This window comes from Neoarius graeffei, chromosome 23 (genome assembly GCF_027579695.1).
Source record: "Neoarius graeffei isolate fNeoGra1 chromosome 23, fNeoGra1.pri, whole genome shotgun sequence".
Taxonomy (NCBI): Eukaryota; Metazoa; Chordata; class Actinopteri; order Siluriformes; family Ariidae; genus Neoarius; species Neoarius graeffei.
This window is the reverse complement of record NC_083591.1, coordinates 49053851-49074047: the sequence shown is the minus strand read 5'-3', so window position 1 is coordinate 49074047 and position 20197 is coordinate 49053851. Positions and strand designations below refer to the sequence as shown.

Below are 20197 nucleotides of genomic sequence, written 5' to 3'. Positions count from 1 at the left end.
AAAAAAATTTTTTTTTGGCATGTACTCAACTTAAGCCTCGGTCACAACCGGCCGTACGTGCTCCTACGGCCGGTCTACGTGCAAAAAACGCAAGAAACGCACGGAGGGCGCGTGTGTGACGTGCTGATTTTCGAGCCGTAGACTGGCCGCAGAGGTTCTTTGTCATGTCAAACAAACTCTACGTTTACTCTTACGTTTTTTTCAGGTTGCAAGACAAACTTACGGCCAATGTGCGTCTTTCTTCATGAAAAAAAAAAAAAAAAACGCAGCGATTTGGGAAACGCCAAAAATCACACGGCCAAAAAAAAAAAAATCGTACATCCGGTTGTGACCTAGGCTTTATAAGCACGGTGCATATATTTTCAATAGGACTGAAGTCAGGACTTGTTTTAAGCTTAATGTTAGCCTGCTTTATCCTCCACAACCAGCTCTGATGCGTGTTTGGGTTCGTTGTCCTGTTGTAACTCCCAAGTCGTGTTCAAGTTTCTGATGGTTTATGCTGAAGAATTCTGAGGTAGTCCTCCTTCTTCATTATTCCATCCACTTTGTGCAACGAACCAGTTCCACTGGCAGCAAAACAGCCCCAGAGCATGATGATCCTACCACCACCACCTGCTACAGTGTTCCTCTGTACATGGTGGTCATTGTGCTCAATCTTTGTCTCATCTGACCATACAGAAGGCTTCTTCTTTGTCCCGGTGGTCAGCTTCAAACTTTATTTAAGCTTGAACGTGTCAATTTTGGAGCAGGGGGTTATTTCTTGGATAGCAGCTGTTGATCTGAACTGTAGACAGTGATCCATCAGCTTCTAGTTCATGGCAGGGCTGTGCCATGGTGGTTCCCAGGTTGTTCCTAACCATCCAAACCAATTTCCTTTCAGCTGAGGGTGACAGATTGGGTTTTCTTGAAGCAAAGTGGCTTGGCAAAGTGACTACACCTCACAATGACTTGCATGCGATTGTTTGAATTGATCTTGGAATTTGCAGTTGTTTAGAAATGGCTCCAAGAGACATTCCGGAGTTGTGTATATCTGCGATCTTCTTTCTCAGATCTGTACTGAGCTCCTTGGACTTTCCCGTTTTACTGTGTGCTGGTAAAGTCAATAAGTGCTGTAAACAAACTGTTTTTATGAAGGCACAGAGAAGCTACCAGCTGTAGTCAATCATGATCACTAACAGGAAGTTAAGAGACCTCGGCCTTGGCGAGATGAGAGGCATTTTGGAAGTTTCAGCAGCGTTGAATTAATAATCTAAGTAAGTGTATGTAAATTTTTGACGATGTATGTATAATTTTGACCCTGTGTTGATTTCAGAAAACTCAAAGAAAATTAAAACTTGTGCACTGACTTTTTTAAATTAAAGATATATGCTGTACATTCTGCCACAGAAAACGAACAGTTCAAAGAAGTTACTGAAAGCCCAAATAGTGCCATGACCTTCATGTCACTGTATGTAAACTTCTGACAACTGTAAGTATTTGGAGAATCTAGCTAGAGCTCCTAAAAAGCATTGTCTATTCTGCTACTTTTACCAATGTTAAGAAAATTTTAAAATCTTGTACTAAGAGACAACGTGTGCGTGTGTGTGTGTGTGTACCAGCTGTGGTGCTGGGCTGGGACTAGGACTTGGGCTGGCGCTCCTAAAGGAGTTTGATGGTGAGAGATTGGAAGCGATGGTCAGAGGGCTCTTGGCGAGAGGTACTGTGGGTCGAAGGTTTTCCTTCAGGAGGAAAGGACTGGAGGGTAGTACCGGCACAGAGCCAGCCAGAGCAACTGCACTCTTCTTCCGCTTGGATGGCGGGATCAAGGATGCTGGTAGAATGGAAGGAACGGGTTCTTTCTCTCGGGCTCGGTATACCAAATGCATAGCCTGAGCAGAGAAGTAAACACCACTCAGTGAATCACCTACACAGACATGCCCTTTCGTCTCCATAAATATCAATTGAAGGAAGAAAAAAAACCAAGTTTTTAGATACTGTACACAGTGTAAGTTTATACCATAAACCTTGCATCGTAAGACCTGATTTACAAAACAAATAAATGTATCACTGCTTTTCTTTTTCTTCTAGGTCCTTTGCACTGACGTTTTCTTACAGTGGTGCTTGAAAGTTTGTGAACCCTTTAGAATTTTCTATATTTCTGCATAAATATGACCTAAAACATCACCAGGTTTTCACACAAGTCCTAAAAGTAGATAAAAAGAACCCAGTTAAACAAATGAGACAAAAATATTATACTTGGTCATTTATTTATTAAGGAAAATGATCCAATATTACATATCTGTGAGCAGCAAAAGTATGTGAACCTTTGTTTTCAGTATCTGGTGTGACCCCCTTGTGCAACAATAACTGCAACTAAACGTTTCCGGTAACTGTTGATCAGTCCTGCACACCGGCTTGGAGGAATTTTAGCCCGTTCCTCCGTACAGAACAGCTTCAACTCTGGGATGTTGGTGGGTTTCCTCACATGAACTGCTCGCTTCAGGTCCTTCCACAACATTTCGATTGGATTAAGGTCAGGACTTTGACTTGGCCATTCCAAAACATTAACTTTATTCTTCTTTAACCATTCTTTGGTAGAATGACTTGTGTGCTTAGGGTCGTTGTCTTGCTGCATGACCCACCTTCTCTTGAGATTCAGTTCATGGACAGATGTCTTGACATTTTCCTTTAGAATTCGCTGGTCTAATTCAGAATTCATTGTTCCATCAATGATGGCAAGCCGTCCTGGCCCAGATGCAGCAAAACAGGCCCAATCCATGATACTACCACCACCATGTTTCACAGATGGGATAAGGTCGTTATGCTGGAATGCCGTGTTTTCCTTTCTCCAAACATAACGCTTCTCATTTAAACCAAACAATTCTATTTTGGTCTCATCCGTCCACAAAAATTTTTCCAATAGCCTTCTGGCTTGTCCACGTGATCTTTAGCAAACTGCAGACGAACAGCAATGTTCTTTTTGGAGAGCAGTGGCTTTCTCCTTGCAACCCTGCCATGCACACCATTGTTGTTCAGTGTTCTCCTCATGGTGGACTCATGAACATTAACATTACCCAATGTGAGAGAGGCCTTCAGTTGCTTAGAAGTTACCCTGGGGTCCTTTGTGACCTCGCCGACTATTACACGCCTTGCTCTTGGAATGACCTTTGTTGGCCGACCACTCCTGGGGAGGGTAACAATGGTCTTGAATTTCCTCCATTTGTACACAATCTGTCTGACTGTGGATTGGTGGAGTCCAAACTCTTTAGAGATGGTTTTGTAACCTTTTCCAGCCTGATGAGCATCAACAACGCTTTTTCTGAGGTCCTCAGAAATCTCCTTTGTTCGTGCCATGACACACTTCCACAAACATGCGCTGTGAAGATCAGACTTTGATAGATCCCTGTTCTTTAAATAAAACAGGGTGCCCACTCACACCTGATTGTCATCCCATTGACTGAAAACACCTGACTAATTTCATCTTCAAATTAACTGCTAATCCCAGAGGTTCACATACTTTTGCCACTCACAGATATGTAATATTGGATCATTTTCCTCAGTAAATAAATGAGCAAGTATAATATTTTGTCTCATTTGTTTAACTGGGTTCTCTTTATCTACTTTTAGGACCTGTATGAAAATCTGATGTTGTTTTAGGTCATATTTATGCAGATATATAATAAATTCTAAAGGGTTCACAAACTTTCAAGCACCACTGTACATATCACACGGATTATGAAGAGATGATGTGCTTAAAATGAGAAATACTGTACAACTGGATCAGATTTTCAACTCACCACTGCAAACTCTTCTTTATCCAAATGTCCATCCTTATCAATATCACTGAGATCCCAAATCTGACAAAAGAACACAAAACATGCAAAGCATTGTCTAGAACGCTTCGAATAAACAAACACTGCAACCTCTTAAAAAACACATGTAATGCACGGTGGTGTAAGTAGTTAGCACAGTCGCCTCACAGCAAGAAGGTTCTGGGTTCAAGCCCAGCAGCTGGCAGGGGCCTTTCTATGTGGAAATTACATGTTCTCCCCGTGTCTGCGTGGGTTTCCTCCGGGTGCTCCGGTTTCCCCCACAATCCAAAAGACATGCGGTTAGGTTAATATGGGACGGCCTTGGGTTGAGGTGCCCTTGAGCGAGGCACCCAACTCCCAACTGCTCCCCGAGCGCTGTTAGCATGGCTGCCCACTGCTCTGGGTGTGTGTTTTCACTGCTTCAGATGGGTTAAATGCAGAGAGGAATTTCACAAGTGTGTGATGAACAAAAGTTCTTCTTAAAGCATAACATCTACGTATAATGTAGTAGTAAACAGTAAAAATAGGTACCCTATGGGTACATGTGACTACTGCTTATAAATAAATGTGTTTTCTGATCCCATGTCCATACAGTAAATATAGCATTATTATAAATTATATTAGCCTCATCTCTTGCAAGCATCACCAAGCTGTGAACAGCATCAGGGCTAGTAGTATTTTGGCTACCAATTTTGTTTACTGTGTTTGGTTCAAAATACAGTGCTGTGAACTAGATCTATTTTCAAAATAGTAAGAAAGCACTTGTTCATGAATTGTCTTAGACGCATTATTTAGTACTAATGAGTGCATTTTGTTTCACAAGTGTAGTGTGAAGACTCTAAAATAAAAATAAAATTAAAAAAATTAAAGCGAATAGTAGAAGTTTGACCAATTATACTTTTAACTTTTACTCTTAGTTTTCACAAAGGAGCTGACTTAGTCCCACATGGGACTTTTGTAATTGCAAACCGAGCAGATCGCTCAAAAGATTCCAACGTTGTCTTTGCTGCCTTCTCGAATTTTTGTTGAATGGCTTGAATTTTTGGGGTAAATATCTGCCAAAAAGCTCCAAAAAAAAAAAAAAAACCCACCCTTACAAAACCTTTCATTTGACCTTTCAGAAAGACCAAACAAAAGCTGTGATAATTAAAGGTAAATTTTCTTACAATAAACACCACTTACCGTATTGGCCCGAATATAAGACGACCCTGAATGTAAGACGACCCCCCCTTTTCCAAGTTCATCTTTGGGGAAAAAGTTTTTTGAAGACCAAATGTTCATTCATATAAAGCGTATTTATTTCAAAATTCTGTTTAAAATTAGGGCCCGTTTACACGAGGACGCTGTCGGGTAAAAACGACTAAATATTTTATCAGAAGTGCCTTTCGTTTACACGAGGACGGCATTTCCGAGGCTGAAAAACGGATAAAATTGAAAACGCCTTCCAAAGTGGATAAGTTTAAAAACGGCCCCCGTTGCGTATCCGTCTAAACTACCCAATACGCGAAACTCTGCTCGGATCTGCTCACGTCGGGTACGCGTTTACGTCATACATGTGTCATATACTGTACATGCCAGCCCGGGAAGTAAGAAAGTAAGCGGGGGTGTTGTGGCTCAGATGGCTAAGGCACCATACCATAAAATCCGGGGACCCGGGTTCGGTTCCGACCCGAGGTCATTTCCCGATCCCTCCCCGTCTCTTTCTCCCACTCATTTCCTGTCTCTCTACACTGTCCTATCCAAAAAAAAGAGCATGTCTGATTACATCCATCCAACAGACCTTCAAGCTGCTCTGTGTTTTAATGCAGTAGATGTGTTTTCCTGCTCACCCGCCCAGCTGGAGCTCCTCAGTTTGGTGTCGCCAAGTTACGCGCACACGCGTGTGCGTGCACGCGCGCGCCGCCTATTCAAGCCGCTCGTGAAACCATAAACCCGAGACTGAAAACAAAACCAGCAGCCGAACGGGTTTATTTTGCTGAGATGGACACTGCCTTTTCTCTTCTTCACCGAAACAAGAGTGAGTGTTACTTAAAGGCAGATTAAAAGAGTTTCGGTTTGCTCCTGCTCCTCCCTCGAGCACTACAGTACCTCAGCCGGACCGGTGTTCTGTAAAGTTATCCTAGCAAGTTCTCATACAGATCGTTTTATTATTCAAAATAAGTCATTACAAATTATTTGACTCGGCCAAAGACTCGACCAATATGCACAAAACATGAAAATCGGCAAATGCGTGAAATTCTCACCGATTTTCTATCAGCGCAGCTGATCGGTGGGACAAAACTACTGTTGAATTTTCCTACCCTCCTGGATTTCGCGCATGCGTAGTAGGCTTGTTAGGATAACTTGCCAGAACAGCGGCGCAGATGTGCAGATCAGACAAGACAGAAGACGTTGCGCATGCGTGCAGACATAGCGGAGACATTTATGCGTCACCGTATAGACGCAGATTTCCTCCTTGAAAACGGTCGTGTAGACGCGGAAAAAAGTGAGAACGAAAACGGACTTTTGCGTTTTTGTTTTATACCGTCCCCGTGTAAAGTGGGCCTTAGAGGCTTTTGTTTTTCACATTTAAATAGAGGTCATTTCAGTCTCATTTCCATGAACACTTTTCATAGAAGTAAAAAAAAAAAAAAAAAGAGGCTAAACTGCAGGCTACTAGACAAGCCAAATTAAAACATTTAAATTGCATTAATTCAACAAATTTGTCAGGTTTAGATTGAAAGTTCATAAACTTCAGAATGTCACTGCATAACTTCCAATAGCCTACGGGTATATGGAATAAATTTGCAGAACAGTGCAAATGCTTTTAAACAATGCATTAAACAATACATTAAGGTTTACAATAATAAACAACTGAAACAATGGAAAGGGTAGTTTGCTAAATTACAGCTACTCAGCACAGAGATCCGCAGCCTCACTTTGCTCACTCTCACTGTCCTCACTTTCGTTTTTGGCGGCATTTTGTCTAGTCTGCGAATTTAAGACGACCCCCCCCTTTTTAAGAGCTATTTTTTACAACAAAAACACCGTCTTATATTCGAGCCAATACGGTACTTGATATCGAATCGGTAGCCTTGGAGAACCACGAGGTGAATTTTGTTCATCTTTTTATCTGCTGATTATCTTTCGATACTGTGAAGTTATAACTAGGTTTCTCTTATTTCTTTCCTGGTTCTGACGTGTATCAAGAAGTAGAACGGGTAATCGAACTTGATCAAGATAAGTGCTGACTGGTTACGAAGTTTCGCTTCGATTGTTACACTCATTCTTACAACAGGATGACATAGTGGCTCCGTCTCTACAAGGCAGTAGCCACAATAAACCATATTTATACGACGGCGCTATAGAATTCTTGAATCTGATTGGTCAGAAGGAAGGCGGTGATTCATTTTCTCAGGAAGTAAGTCCACAAAGTTATATTAATGTTCTCTTTATCATTTCTATAGTGACAGATCACTCACAGGGGCTTGGCAGTATGGCAGATCTACATAATCTAAGACCAATAGTAAACTAAAATAACTTATAAAATTGTTGATATGGTGAGTTTTTTTTTTTAAAACAAGGAAATATTTGCGGAATGAGTCAGGTGTCCACAGGTCAGAATTTAGCACTTTTTCTGTATCACAAGTTGCTTTTTTTGTCGTGCTTACTTCAAAAGAGAGAGGAAAAAAAAGTTGAGGTTGAATAAAAGAAAAAAAAGTTAAAAGAGGGTAAAACTGCTATAATGCAACCGATAACAGGAAGTAACTTGCCTTACAGACATTTCACAACTAATAAAAAGCTTGATATGTAATTCATTATTAAATTACGAATAGTAAATTGTTGGTACATTGCTGTGATACAAGAGGAATAAAAAAAACCCACTTCAGGTTGTGCCGTTATTGGAAAATAAATCAACTTTGTCGTTGATCATTTTTCTAGAACAGCAGGCCTTGTTGCGTTTTATTCCTTCCATAACATACCTTCCCAAGCACATCAAGGGGCAGGTTCGAATTGATGAGGACTGGCTTCACTTTATCTCCTGACAGAAGCCCATTGATGGGCAAGAGACTCTCAAATATGCTGTCATACTTAGCTTTTTCATCAAACTGTAGTTAGAGAGAGAGAGAGAGAGAGAGAGAGAGAGAGAGAGAGAGAGAGAGAGAGAGAGAGCATATTTATAATCAAGTATAGTTAAGTGGAAACTTTGCACACCCTTAGAACAAAATGAATGAAGACCAGAAGACAGTGCAATTTATGCCAACAAAATATTTTGTGTGTGTGTGTGTGTGTGTGTGTGTGTGTGTTAGTTGAGCGTTTCCATTATCACAAGTAACACAAATAGCCAAAAAGTGTGTGCCAAGATCTTAATAGTGAAACTTCTTATAACTTTATCACCCTTTTTGCATCCTTTGAACAGTTTGTACTGTAATATTCCAGTGAGAAACGTGGGGGTGTAAACTTTTGCACCCAACACCCCACACACACAAAAAAAAAAATCCTTCACCAATGAGAGGATTTTACAGCGATGAAACAGATATCTTATATTTAACCGATCTTTAACGGACACATTCTCACCTTCAGCGTCCATGTGGAGTCACTGGAAGATGCTGAGATTAGAGAAGGACTGCCTGTGTCTCTCTACAAACAGAAACAGACATATCGTTCATTTCACTTACGATATAGTTTTAGATTTATTTTCATTTATTCTGAGCCATCTTCAGCAACAATTTTTCAGTAGGGAGCTAAATACTCTTTTTGCAATGTGCCTCAAATGACAAATTAGACAGTCACATTTTACTCCAGTTAGCCAAAAAGAATTAAGAAACGCTTACAAATTTGGGAGGCGGTATTGACATGGTCTGGTTCAGGCTGGACAGACTGACATCGTTGCCACTCTGGGCTGAAGCGACAAGCCTTAGTGCAATAAAGAAACCCTACAGAGCAGGACAAAGAAAATCCCAAGAAAAGAGAGATCAGTGCAGCAACTTCCACATACATTTATCAGAATGAAGAAGAAAAAAAAAAAAAGCGCCCGCGCACACAAAATTGTATCATATGGGATGGTTAAACAGGTAATGCACCACAACAATAATAATAAATATCCCTGAAAATGAAACAAAAAAAAAAAAAAAAAACTACCATCACCACAAAATGCCTACTTTCATATGAAACAGACACATTTACCCGCTTGTCCAAGTAGCCCTTTCCCTCTGGATCTGACAAATCCCAGATCTGAAATAATAATATCAGAGAGAGCTTAATCACACTTATCAATTAACAAAATTAAGCAGAAATATAAATTATAAATGTGTGAGAGATACAGGAAAACACCACAGGCTGTGCTGTTACAGGAAATTAATCATATTATAGCAGCTATAGAGAGTCATTTCCTCCCCAGCATCTCAAAATGAAAATTGCAGCTTGCTATTGAGAAAAATACAAAGCTCCTCAAAGGACAAGAGGGGAAAGAAAGAGAAAAAAAAAAATTCAAGATCTTGCACAGTTTTTTTTTTAAATTTAGGTCAATGTACGTCCAGATCGAAGTGGCAACATGGAAACACAGCTGTAATGGAGGCTAAACAGCGTTTATGCAACTTTCAAATTTGCTAGAGTTTCTTGTTGTTTCACCAACTCAAATGACACGAAAACCTAAATGAAAAAACTTTACTAGATCTCGCAAAATTACATTCCCCCCCCCAATGCCCCTTCTGGGGCTCTGTAGAACAGTCCTCCATCCTGAAAACATATACCCTGTCCACACTAGGGATTTTGTACTGATACGAAACTACTTTTGTACCGCAGCACCTGTCCACACTAGCAACTATACCGGTACTGTAGCGGTATAACTGTATCGGTATGAAACCCACAAATGTATGGGTTTCGTACCGGTACAGTAATGGTACTGTAGCGCTTCGCTGTAGTGTGGACAGGTCTGTATCGATACAAATATAATGCACAAAGTCACACACCTCAATCAATGTCTTCGCTGAATAAAATAGTGAAGAACGGAGATTCGTTTGTTTGTTTGTTTCTTTCTTTCTTTCTTTCTTTCTTTCTCAACTGCCTCGCGCGTTTTATACGATTCGACTGAATAAATGACCACCAGAAATACAGACTGTACACTGACAACAAAAAGCACACACACGTTGTTTCATCCGTACGGAAGCCGAGAGAGGCCCTTCATATAATCCTTTTTTTTTTTTTTTTAATTCACCTTGTTATCCCGAGATAACGACATAATTAATTCAGGATCTCGAGAAAACAACACAACTAATTTGAGATCTCGAGAAAACAAAACCGTTATTTCGAGATCTCGAGAAAACAAAATTATTTCATGATCTCGAGTAAACAGCTGAGAAATGGTTCATTCCGGTGCGCCAAGAGACTTGTGATATGCTGACTTTGGGGCTATTTCTCATTCTGTATAGATGCAACTTTGCTCATTAGAATGTCTGGAATAATCGATCACCTAATAAGGCAATATTTTGATCAGGGGTTGACACAGGGAGAGATTGCATTAAGTCTTTTAATAAGGGATAATTTCAAAATTAGTCCGCGGCACCTCCGCAGAAGACTGGCCCGGCTTCGTCTCTACCGACGGAGATACAGTGAGCCAGCTGAGATCATGAAATAACGCTTTTGTTTTCTCGAGATCTCGAAATAACGGATGCCATATATTCTCGGAAGGAAGTTACTCGGTAACCACGGAAACATTTCGCGCACGCGCATTTCAACTACCGTGAAAGAAAATCGCAAACACTTCTCGCTAGTGTGGACAGATGCACTAAACTGTACCGGTATACTTTGTATCGATACAGTTATACCACTTTCATACCGGTATAAGTGTGAACACAGCATTAAAGTGACAGTTTTACCTCTTATCTGATTGTTCTAAAGCATTGACTCTGGAGCCTCATTCCATCAGAGGTGGGTAGTAACACATTATGTTTACTCTGTTACACATACTTAAGTAAATCTTTTCCAATAAATTGTACTTATAGGGGTAGTTTTAACGCATAGTGGATGGATGGATGGATGGATGGATGGATGGAAAAAAAGTACTCCATTACATTAGACTACACACTTCTTGCTCCTTTAATTTATTAAATTATGTTTATTCACACGCGCACAGCTTCTGTGTCGACTGCTTTTACACACGGAGTTTGAAAACAGAAATGGACAAATGGAAGGTGTGCTTTATTTTTGTTCACTTTTCAGCAATTTTAATTTATTCAGCACACACACACACGACTCTGTGCTGCTCACATCTGTCTTTTTCCCACGGCTCTCGTCTCACTCCTCTTTGTCCTGGAAGATTTATGAAACTAACCTGCGGAAAAATTTCCTTATGATATTTGGTAAATATTTGTTGATTTATTTTAAGGACATTTCATGAACAATCAGATTTTATGTTGTGCTTATTAGACAAGCACTTTAATTTTTTTATTTCGAGTATGAATGATATTCTGATCCATTTGAATGTAGTACTTTATAGATGTAATAAATCATCATATGAGGTTAATCACTACTACTCAAGTAGTTAAAACGCTAAAGAAGTGATTCCTTACAGAAAAGGAGTAAACAGTTACACTAAAGATGATAATGTATTAGAACGTGTACTGCACGTTAATATAAACCTGTGATTTAACTTGTAATTTCTGAATCGAGAATTCGACAGTACATGTATCTCCATTAACCGAACTGGTTAGTTGTTTTGACGAGGCAGAGCTGGAGGGGCTTACCTTGCCCAGAGTAACGTCTGGAAGTCCTGACCTCTTCAAAAACTGCGCTGCTTCAGCTGCACCAACTTTGCCCATGTTTCCTGGGTCCACCTGCAGCAACCAGACACACACAACAACACATATATCGGCAACAATAGCATTTACACTAATGTTTAGCTTGTTCCTGTTCATGCACGTGTGGAGGCCTGGAAACCAAAAATTTGACATTTTATTAGAGCAGCGGCTACAATTATCGACACCTTAACAATCTTTTGACCGCTGCAAAAGTAGAAGACTTTCAATATGTAAATTTGGCATGAATAATTACTCAAACTTCCACTGGGGGGAGTTGATTCCCGATTACTTACAGTGGTGCTTGAAAGTTTGTGAACCCATTAGAGTTTTCTATATTTCTGCATAAATATGACCTAAAACATCATCAGATTTTCACACAAGTCCTAAAAGTAGATAAAGAGAACCCAGTTAAACAAAGGAGACAAAAATATTATACTTGGTCATTTATTTATTGAGGAAAATGATCCAATATTACATATCTGTGAGTGGCAAAAGTATGTGAACCTCTAGGATTAGCAGTTAATTTGAAGGTGAAATTCGAGTCAGGTGTTTTCAATCAATGGGATGACAATCAGGTGTGAGTGGGCACCCTGTTTTATTTAAAGAACAGGGATCTATCAAAGTCTGATCTTCACAACACATGTTTGTGGAAGTGTATCATGGCACGAACAAAGGAGATTTCTGAGGACCTCAGAAAAAAACGTTGTTGATGCTCATCAGGCTGGAAAAGGTTACATAACCATCTCTAAAGAGTTTGGACTCCATCAATACACAGTCAGACAGATCGTGTATAAATGGAGGAAATTCAAGACCATTGTTACCCTCCACAGCAGTGGTCGACCAAAAAAAGATCACTCCAAGAGCAAGGTGTGTAATAGTCGGCAAGGTCACAAAGGACCCCAGGGTAACTTCTAAGCAACTGAAGGCCTCTCTCACATTGGCTAATGTTCATGAGTCCACCATCAGGAGAACACTGAACAACAATGGTGTGCATGGCAGGGTTGCAAGGAGAAAGCTAGTGCTCTCCAAAAAGAACATTGCTGCTCGTCTGCAGTTTGCTAAAGATTACGTGGACAAGCCAGAAGGCTATTGGAAAAATGTTTTGTGGACGGATGAGACCAAAATAGAACTTCTTGGTTTAAATGAGAAGTGTTATGTTTGAAGAAAGGAAAACACTGCATTCCAGCATAAGAACCTTATCCCATCTGTGAAACATGGTGGTGGTAGTATCATGGTTTGGGCCTGTTTTGCTGCATCTGGGCCAGGACGGCTTGCCATCATTGATGGAACAATGGATTCTGAATTACACCAGCGAATTCTAAAGGAAAATATGTCAGGACATCTGTCCATGAACTGAATCTCAAGAGAAGGTGGGTCATGCAGCAAGACAACGACCCTAAGCACACAAGTCGTTCTACCAAAGAATGCTTAAAGAAGAATAAAGTTAATGTTTTGGAACGGCCAAGTCAAAGTCCTGACCTTAATCCAATCGAAATGTTGTGGAAGGACCTGAAGCGAGCGGTTCATGTGAGGAAACCCACCAACATCCCAGAGTTGAAGCTGTTCTGTACGGAGGAATGGGCTAAAATTCCTCCAAGCCGGTGTGCAGGACTGATCAACAGTTACCCCAAACGTTTAGTTGCAGTTATTGCTGCACAAGGGGGTCACACCAGATACTGAAAGCAAAGGTTCACATACTTTTGCCACTCACAGATATGTAATATTGGATCATTTTCCTCAATAAATAAATGACCAAGTATAATATTTTGGTCTCATTTGTTTAACTGGGTTCTCTTTATCTACTTTTAGGACTTGTGTGAAAATCTGGTGATGTTTTAGGTCATATTTATGCAGAAATATAGAAAATTCTAAAGGGTTCACAAACTTCCAAGCACCACTGTAGCATATCAGATCACGTGACACCGTTCCACAAGTATTGACACCTTTCTCCACAGTTAAACACCCAGATGATTATTTATTTTAAAAATAAATTAATAAATAAATAGGTATGTGGTATTAAGTTGACAGAAGTTTTTATTTTAAATTTGTTTTACATAGACTTATATTTAGTACAAAATATCTTTTATATAAATATCTCGATATCGGTGCTTACGTAATGAAGTAATTCTAATGTTTGTAAACAAATGAACTGATAATGTTTAACCTGCCAGAAAATCTTTTTGTTCCACTTTCTAAGTATTTTCATAGATCACATTTTGTTAATCATTCGTTGTTGTTACCTCCGCCAAGGAGGTTATGTTTTCGGTAGCGTTGGTTTGTTTGTTTGTTGGTTTGTCTGCTAGCAACATTACGGAAAAAGTTATGAACGGATTGCTCTGAAAATTTTTCCAGGTGTGAGACTGGGCACAAGTAACAATCCATTAAATTCTGGCGGTGATCCGGATCACCTTCTGGATCCCGGATTTTTTTAAAGGATTCTTGGCGGAGGTCTCCGCTTTCCGAGTGCTTTTCTAGTTTGTATTAATTTCTAGTTTTGTAGTTTACCAATAAATGTCAACAGGCAGTTGACCTGGTAACCACATGAAAATCCAGGTCAAAGGTCGCATGTCATTCTTCGAACCAAAACTTAATATTTTTACATCTAAAAATACAAAATGTCTACTGGCATTGTAATATGTGGCAGATATTCACAACAAACTGCAAAAAAAATATTTTCTGAATGGAACAGAAAAAAATCTGAATATTTCAAGCATGTAATTTTTTTATATGCTAGGAATTTAATTCTGGTCCAATTCCATTTATTGCAACAGGATTCCAAATATTCTATAAACATTACATTCTGTCATGAATCAGAAAAAAATATTCTAAATCACAGCACTTTTTTTTTTTTTAAAGTACTTCATCGACTTTAACAACGTTACACAAAGATCGATCCATAATAGTTGTAAATGTCACTTAATTCCACAGGGTGTCGATAATGGTGGACACCGGTCAAAGTGATCATTATTATCAGCACCTCACACACGTGACTTCTCAAACGTGCGTTTAGATATAAAATGGCAACTGTCAAATGAAAGAGTAAGAAACAAAGTAGGTTTCGACAAGGAGATCATGAAATATCGGTGATTTTGATCAGTAAAAACATGTCCATGATCTTTCCACCATGTTTACCTGCGATGATAACATCCTGGTTTTCCTGAAATTGCTGACTGTGCTGAAAAAAATTCCATCTCAGGTAATGAGCTCAGACGACAAGCTCAAAGGGTGAGGGCGGGTCTTCCGGTTGATTAATTAACCAATTAACAACTGTTGTAACTGAAACTCACCTTTGTAAATTTTTGTTACAATTTTTTTTTATTGGTAAACCTGAAAAGGTGGCAATAATTGTAGCCACTGCTATAATAATAAACATGTTTTTTTTTTCTCCCCTCTGGAAATGACACGCTTTCTTGAACTACAATATTTCTCTTTTGTACATCTTTCAAACTAGAGCCCTGCACTCCCGCGGGAGTCCCGCGGGACCCGACGCAAAGCAGTGCGGCGCGGGACAAATTTTGAAAGCTCATTGCGGGCGCGGGCGGGAGTGCACAATGTGGGCGCGGGCGGGAGAGGTGATAAGCTGCAGTCCCGCTAACTAAAAACGTGTTTAAAATAAAATTTATAAATTATTAATTTGTGCTGGATATTTTATTTGGCATTAATAAAAACATTTTAAGATGCCTAAATTTGCGGATGTGGTCTAATCTCGCGTACGTTTCCGATTCCTTTCCGCTCTTCCGTGTTTGAGATCTTCGATCATGGCAGAAGAGCAGAGCTCCTCTAGTGAAGCTCACAGTGCTTCAGAAGTAAGTGCTGCTTTAAAAAGAGGTACATTTACCGTTAAAAAGTCAAGAGTATTAGTCCTAAGTATTAAAAAGTATTAACTAGTATTAAAAAGGACTGTGTATCGCACAGATTGTTCAATTTAAAGCTAGAAATAGACAGTGTATAATCTGAGGAGCTGGTTGTGGTTGCGCAGCACTTCATATGAGAGGAGAATGAAATCGCGGTTGGAATAATAACGCCACAGACTCGGAAGTGGGAGTGCGAGTGCGCAAAGCGAGAGCTGTCAATCATGAGCGCATGCAGCGCTCACTTGGAATGTGTCAGCAGAATGTCAGAGTCTAAACAATAAACTTACAATAAATGAAGGATCGGTCAGTGGAGAACTCAGCTAAGCTCAGCATGTTTAATTCCCCAAGCCAATGACAAGAACTTTCGTGAGAAATAACGCGAACGTCTGCATCATGCGGGATTTGCGGGCGGGAGCGGGACAAAATATGGCAGGTGGGAGCGGGACTGAAAATCATAATTCTTTGCGGGAGCGGGACTGCACAATGCGGGAGCTGGACTGAAAATTCTGTCCCGCACAGACCTCTATTTCAAACAGTTTTTAAACATTTTAAACTCTGGTTATCACCAAAAATGAAAATATTTTACAGACCTTAAAAAAAACAAACAAAAAAGCCCCACAATAATGAATATAATGTGATTACGTTCACTGGTCATAAAGTTTATAAAGACATATGAGCAATACCACGTTACCTGTCTGTAGAAGGTTTCATACGCTGGGTTTCCATTTGATATCTATATAAATAAAAGAATAAACATTACTCTAACATTATTATACAATAAGATGAAAAAGAAGGTGTGTGGTCATTAAAATGAACAAGATTTAATAATAAAAACTAGCGAGATCATAAACTGACATTTCGATGTCACGGACATCATCAGAGTAAAATGAACAGTGTTTCAGTAAGTGATTAAGAGTCAGTTCAAGTTTTTATGACGCCCCAAGAGAGTGCATTAAGTAAAAACCTTAGCACGGACAGAATCAGATTGGAGTAAGGTTTTTACTTGATGCACTTTCTTGGGACTTTATAAAAACTTGAATTGACTCTTAAAACACTATTTTACTCTGATGTCGAAATGTCAGTTTATGATATCGCTAGTTTTTATTACCAAATCTATAACAAAAGTTGTGTTAAGTTAAAAGAACAAGATACAGTGAAAAATAAAACATGTAAAAATGAAAAGACAACAAATTTTAGCATAAAACACAAACATAAAAAATGGCATTAAGCAAATTGAAGAATATTTAATATTCAAACAAACAAAAAAAAAACCTTTTCATTCGACTGTCATCTTTGCCGTGTCCCCTTCGCCCTTCTAACCTGCCCAAGTTATTCTTCTGCATGTGTGATCTGCTGCTGTTGATGGGTCCACATGGATACCGTAAAGATGTGCATTTCCCAAAGACAGTTTAAATTTCAAGCATGATTCAGTGGGTAAGCTCATCTGCATGCTGTAGATGACACCAAGAACTGCTGCTGTAATCATAAATACTATACTCATACTAACTTTATACCTTGATGTTATAGAATGTAGTATAATTGTGGAAGAGTAATGATTTATAAGCTGTCTCTGGTGCCACCCAGAAGACGATGGATTTCCTTTTGCGTCTCAAGTTTTTTCTTCATGTTGTCGCTATTGTCACCTCTGGCTTTAACAATATGTCTGTTGTAGAACTGAAGTAAAATAAACCTGCTTCTTGTTGTTTTTAATGGAGTTTAGCATGTCAGACATACAAACCTCATTTCCACAAAAGTTGGGATATTTTCCTAAACGCGATAAAAACAAAAATCTGTGATTTGTTAATTCACGTGAACCTTTATTTAAACTGATAAAGGTACAAAGAAAAGATTAATCATTTTACTGACCAACTTCATTGTACACTGTAAATATAAATGAGATTAGAATTTGATGCCTGCAACAAAAACACACACACAAGTTGGGACAGAAGCGTTATTACCATTGTATTACATCACCTTCCTTATAATAACACTTGAATCATATGGTATCTGAGGATACTAATTGTTGCAGTTTTGCAACCCGAATTTTTGTCCATTCTTGCTTGACGCAAGACTTCAGCTGCTCAACAGTCCGTGGTCGCCGTTGTCTGATTCTCCTCTTCATGATGTGTCTCCTATTGAGAATGTATGGCACATCTGGATTGGCAGCAGGCCAGTCAAGCACATGCACTCTATGTCTCCAAAGCCACGCTGTTGTAGCCCATGCAGAATGAAGCTTGGCACTGTCCTACTGAAATAAGCATGGACTTCCCAAGAAGAGAAGCTGCCTTGATGGCAACATACAGTACGTCTCTCTAAAATCTCAATATATGCCTCTGCATCAATGGTACCTTCACACACATGCACCTCACCCGTACAGTGGGCACTGATGCCCCTCATACCATTACACATGCTGGCTTTTGCACCTTTCTCTGATAAACTGGATGGTCGTGTTCACCATTGGCACTGAGAACTCGATGTCCAGTTTTCCTGAAAACAACCTGAAATGTGTTGTTAGTTTTTTCTTTTTTATCAGACATCTAATTTTTTAGGTTTGTTTACCTGACATGTTTCGACGTACGACTGTCGTCTTCCTCAGAGTGTCACCGGATGTTATTGGTGACATCTTTTATCAGCTGATGTTTCCGAAGGCGTGGCCTTCCTGTCTGGATTGACAGGTCGGTCACGCCTTCTACTGTCAGTTCGTCCCCTGCAAGATGGCACTCCAGGTATGGGAGAGCATGTATGTTCCCTCATCTCGGTTGATGGTCCTCGGACTTCGCTTACGGATCTCTGTGGCCTCCCTGATCCAGCGCTGATGTTTATTATCTTCTGTGCGGATGACTCTGGCATTCCCCCAGTCCATATTAAATCATATCATATTATGGACTGGGGGAATGCCAGAGTCATCCGCACAGAAGATAATAAACATCAGCGCTGGATCAGGGAGGCCACAGAGATCCGTAAGCGAAGTCCGAGGACCATCAACCGAGATGAGGGAGCATACATGCTCTCCCATACCTGGAGTGCCATCTTGCAGGGGACGAACTGACAGTAGAAGGCGTGACCGACCTGTCAATCCAGACAGGAAGGCCACGCCTTCGGAAACATCAGCTGATAAAAGATGCGTCACCAATAACATCCGGTGACACTCTGAGGAAGACGACAGTCGTACGTCGAAACATGTCAGGTAAACAAACCTAAAAAATTAGATGTCTGATAAAAAAGAAAAAACTAACAATATTCAATATAAGACATAATGAACGTAATGAAAAGAACCTGAAACGTGGACTCATCTAAGCACAGCACGTTTCCACTGTCTTTCGATCCATCTAAGAGGAGTTCAGGCCCAGAAAAATCAGCAGCGTTTCTGCACAGAATTGATGAACGACTTCGTCCTTGCGTAATACAGAGTCAGGTCGCATTTCTGGATACAGTGGCGGACTGCGTTGAACGACAATTGTCTGAAGTCTTCCTGAGCCCGCGTGGATATATGTCACATCTGCATGATGGTTTCTCAAGTAGTGCAGCCTGAGGGCTCGATTCAACAGTGGTTTCCGACTTTGCCCTTGACGCACTGAGATGTCTCTGAATTCCCTGAATCTTTTCACAATATTATAAACTATAGATCCTGAAAGACCTAAATTCTCTGCAATCTTGCATTCAGAAACGTTCTTCTTGAATTAACTAACAATTCTCTCACGAATTTTGGCACAAAGGTGTGAGCCACAACCCATCCTTGTTTGCAAAGACTGACCCTGTGTCCGAAATCAGTCACTCGTTCACTACTCCCTACATCGGGAATTACTATATAGAGGACTAAATAGTGAGCTCATTGGTAAAATGAAGAAAAGAAAAAAAAACACTTTCGGATACTAGTCTGTCACGCTGGTATTTACATCGTTACTGTCGCACAATTAAAACGTGCCAGATCAGTTGGCTGGTGGGTTTTCAAAATAATAAAATACATGTATTTTTGTGATAAATATATATTATACTGAGCGTATTTCCCACATTAATCAATACAAAGTACCTGTATCTTTCAGGTTTTTTTTTTAAATCAAGGCTGAATACTTTCTTCTTTGTCGCTGCCTTTTATTAAATGAAATTTGAGACTTTTAATTTGATTTTTCAGCATGACCACAATGCAAGATGAGATATATTGCTTTGGTTAGTGACCACTGGCTGTACACTACTTTTTGTGATGCATTGTGGGATACTTTGAGTGCACTATATAGGGTGTAAATAATCCTCACTAAGGTTTCGGACAGCACTACAAAATGGCGTCCTCACTATATAGTGCCCTATATAGTGAGTAGTGAGCGATTTCGGATACAGGGTGAGCCTTTGGTGGTGCTGCTTTTACACCCAATCATGATCCCCTCACCTGTTACCAATTAACCTGCTTATTGTGGAATCTTCCAGAATGATGTTACTTAAATATGCTGTAAACTTTTCAGTTTTATTTTGCCTCTGTCCCAGTTATACTGAGCGTATTTCCTACATTAAATCAATACAAAATACCTGCATCTTTCAGTTTTGTTTTTTTTAAATCAAGGCTGAATACTTTCTTCTTTGCCGCTGCCTTTTATTAAATCAAATTCGAGACTTTTAAATTTGATTTCTTTCAGCACAACGGGATATATTGCTTTGGTTAGTGACCATCGGTCGTATAAGATTCTGACCTCTATTCTGCTTCTCTGACCTATCTGATCCATCCTGATGCCCTATGTCTGGTCGGAGTCTCATCACATCGCTCCTGTGGAGGACGGCCCCA

General features: G+C 39.8%; 1 protein-coding gene across 6 annotated transcripts in view; it reads right to left on the bottom strand.

Annotated features, from left to right (window-relative positions):
- eps15l1b (epidermal growth factor receptor pathway substrate 15-like 1b) overlaps positions 1 to 20197 on the bottom strand; it is a 69992-nt gene that overhangs the window by 42364 nt on the left and 7431 nt on the right. For 4 of the 6 annotated variants that reach the window (XM_060906313.1, XM_060906317.1, XM_060906318.1 and 1 more), the window contains exons 2-9: positions 16115 to 16156; positions 11516 to 11605; positions 8958 to 9005; positions 8606 to 8707; positions 8349 to 8411; positions 7754 to 7879; positions 3777 to 3836; positions 1596 to 1868 (exon numbers count right to left, since the gene is read on the bottom strand). In XM_060906313.1, the coding sequence (XP_060762296.1) occupies positions 1596 to 1868; positions 3777 to 3836; positions 7754 to 7879; positions 8349 to 8411; positions 8606 to 8707; positions 8958 to 9005; positions 11516 to 11605; positions 16115 to 16156 (804 nt within the window). Of the gene's footprint in view, positions 1 to 1595; positions 1869 to 3776; positions 3837 to 7753; positions 7880 to 8348; positions 8412 to 8605; positions 8708 to 8957; positions 9006 to 11515; positions 11606 to 16114; positions 16157 to 16695; positions 16763 to 20197 lie in introns of those variants that run through there. The other 2 variants (XM_060906315.1, XM_060906316.1) reach the window with 2 other exon arrangements.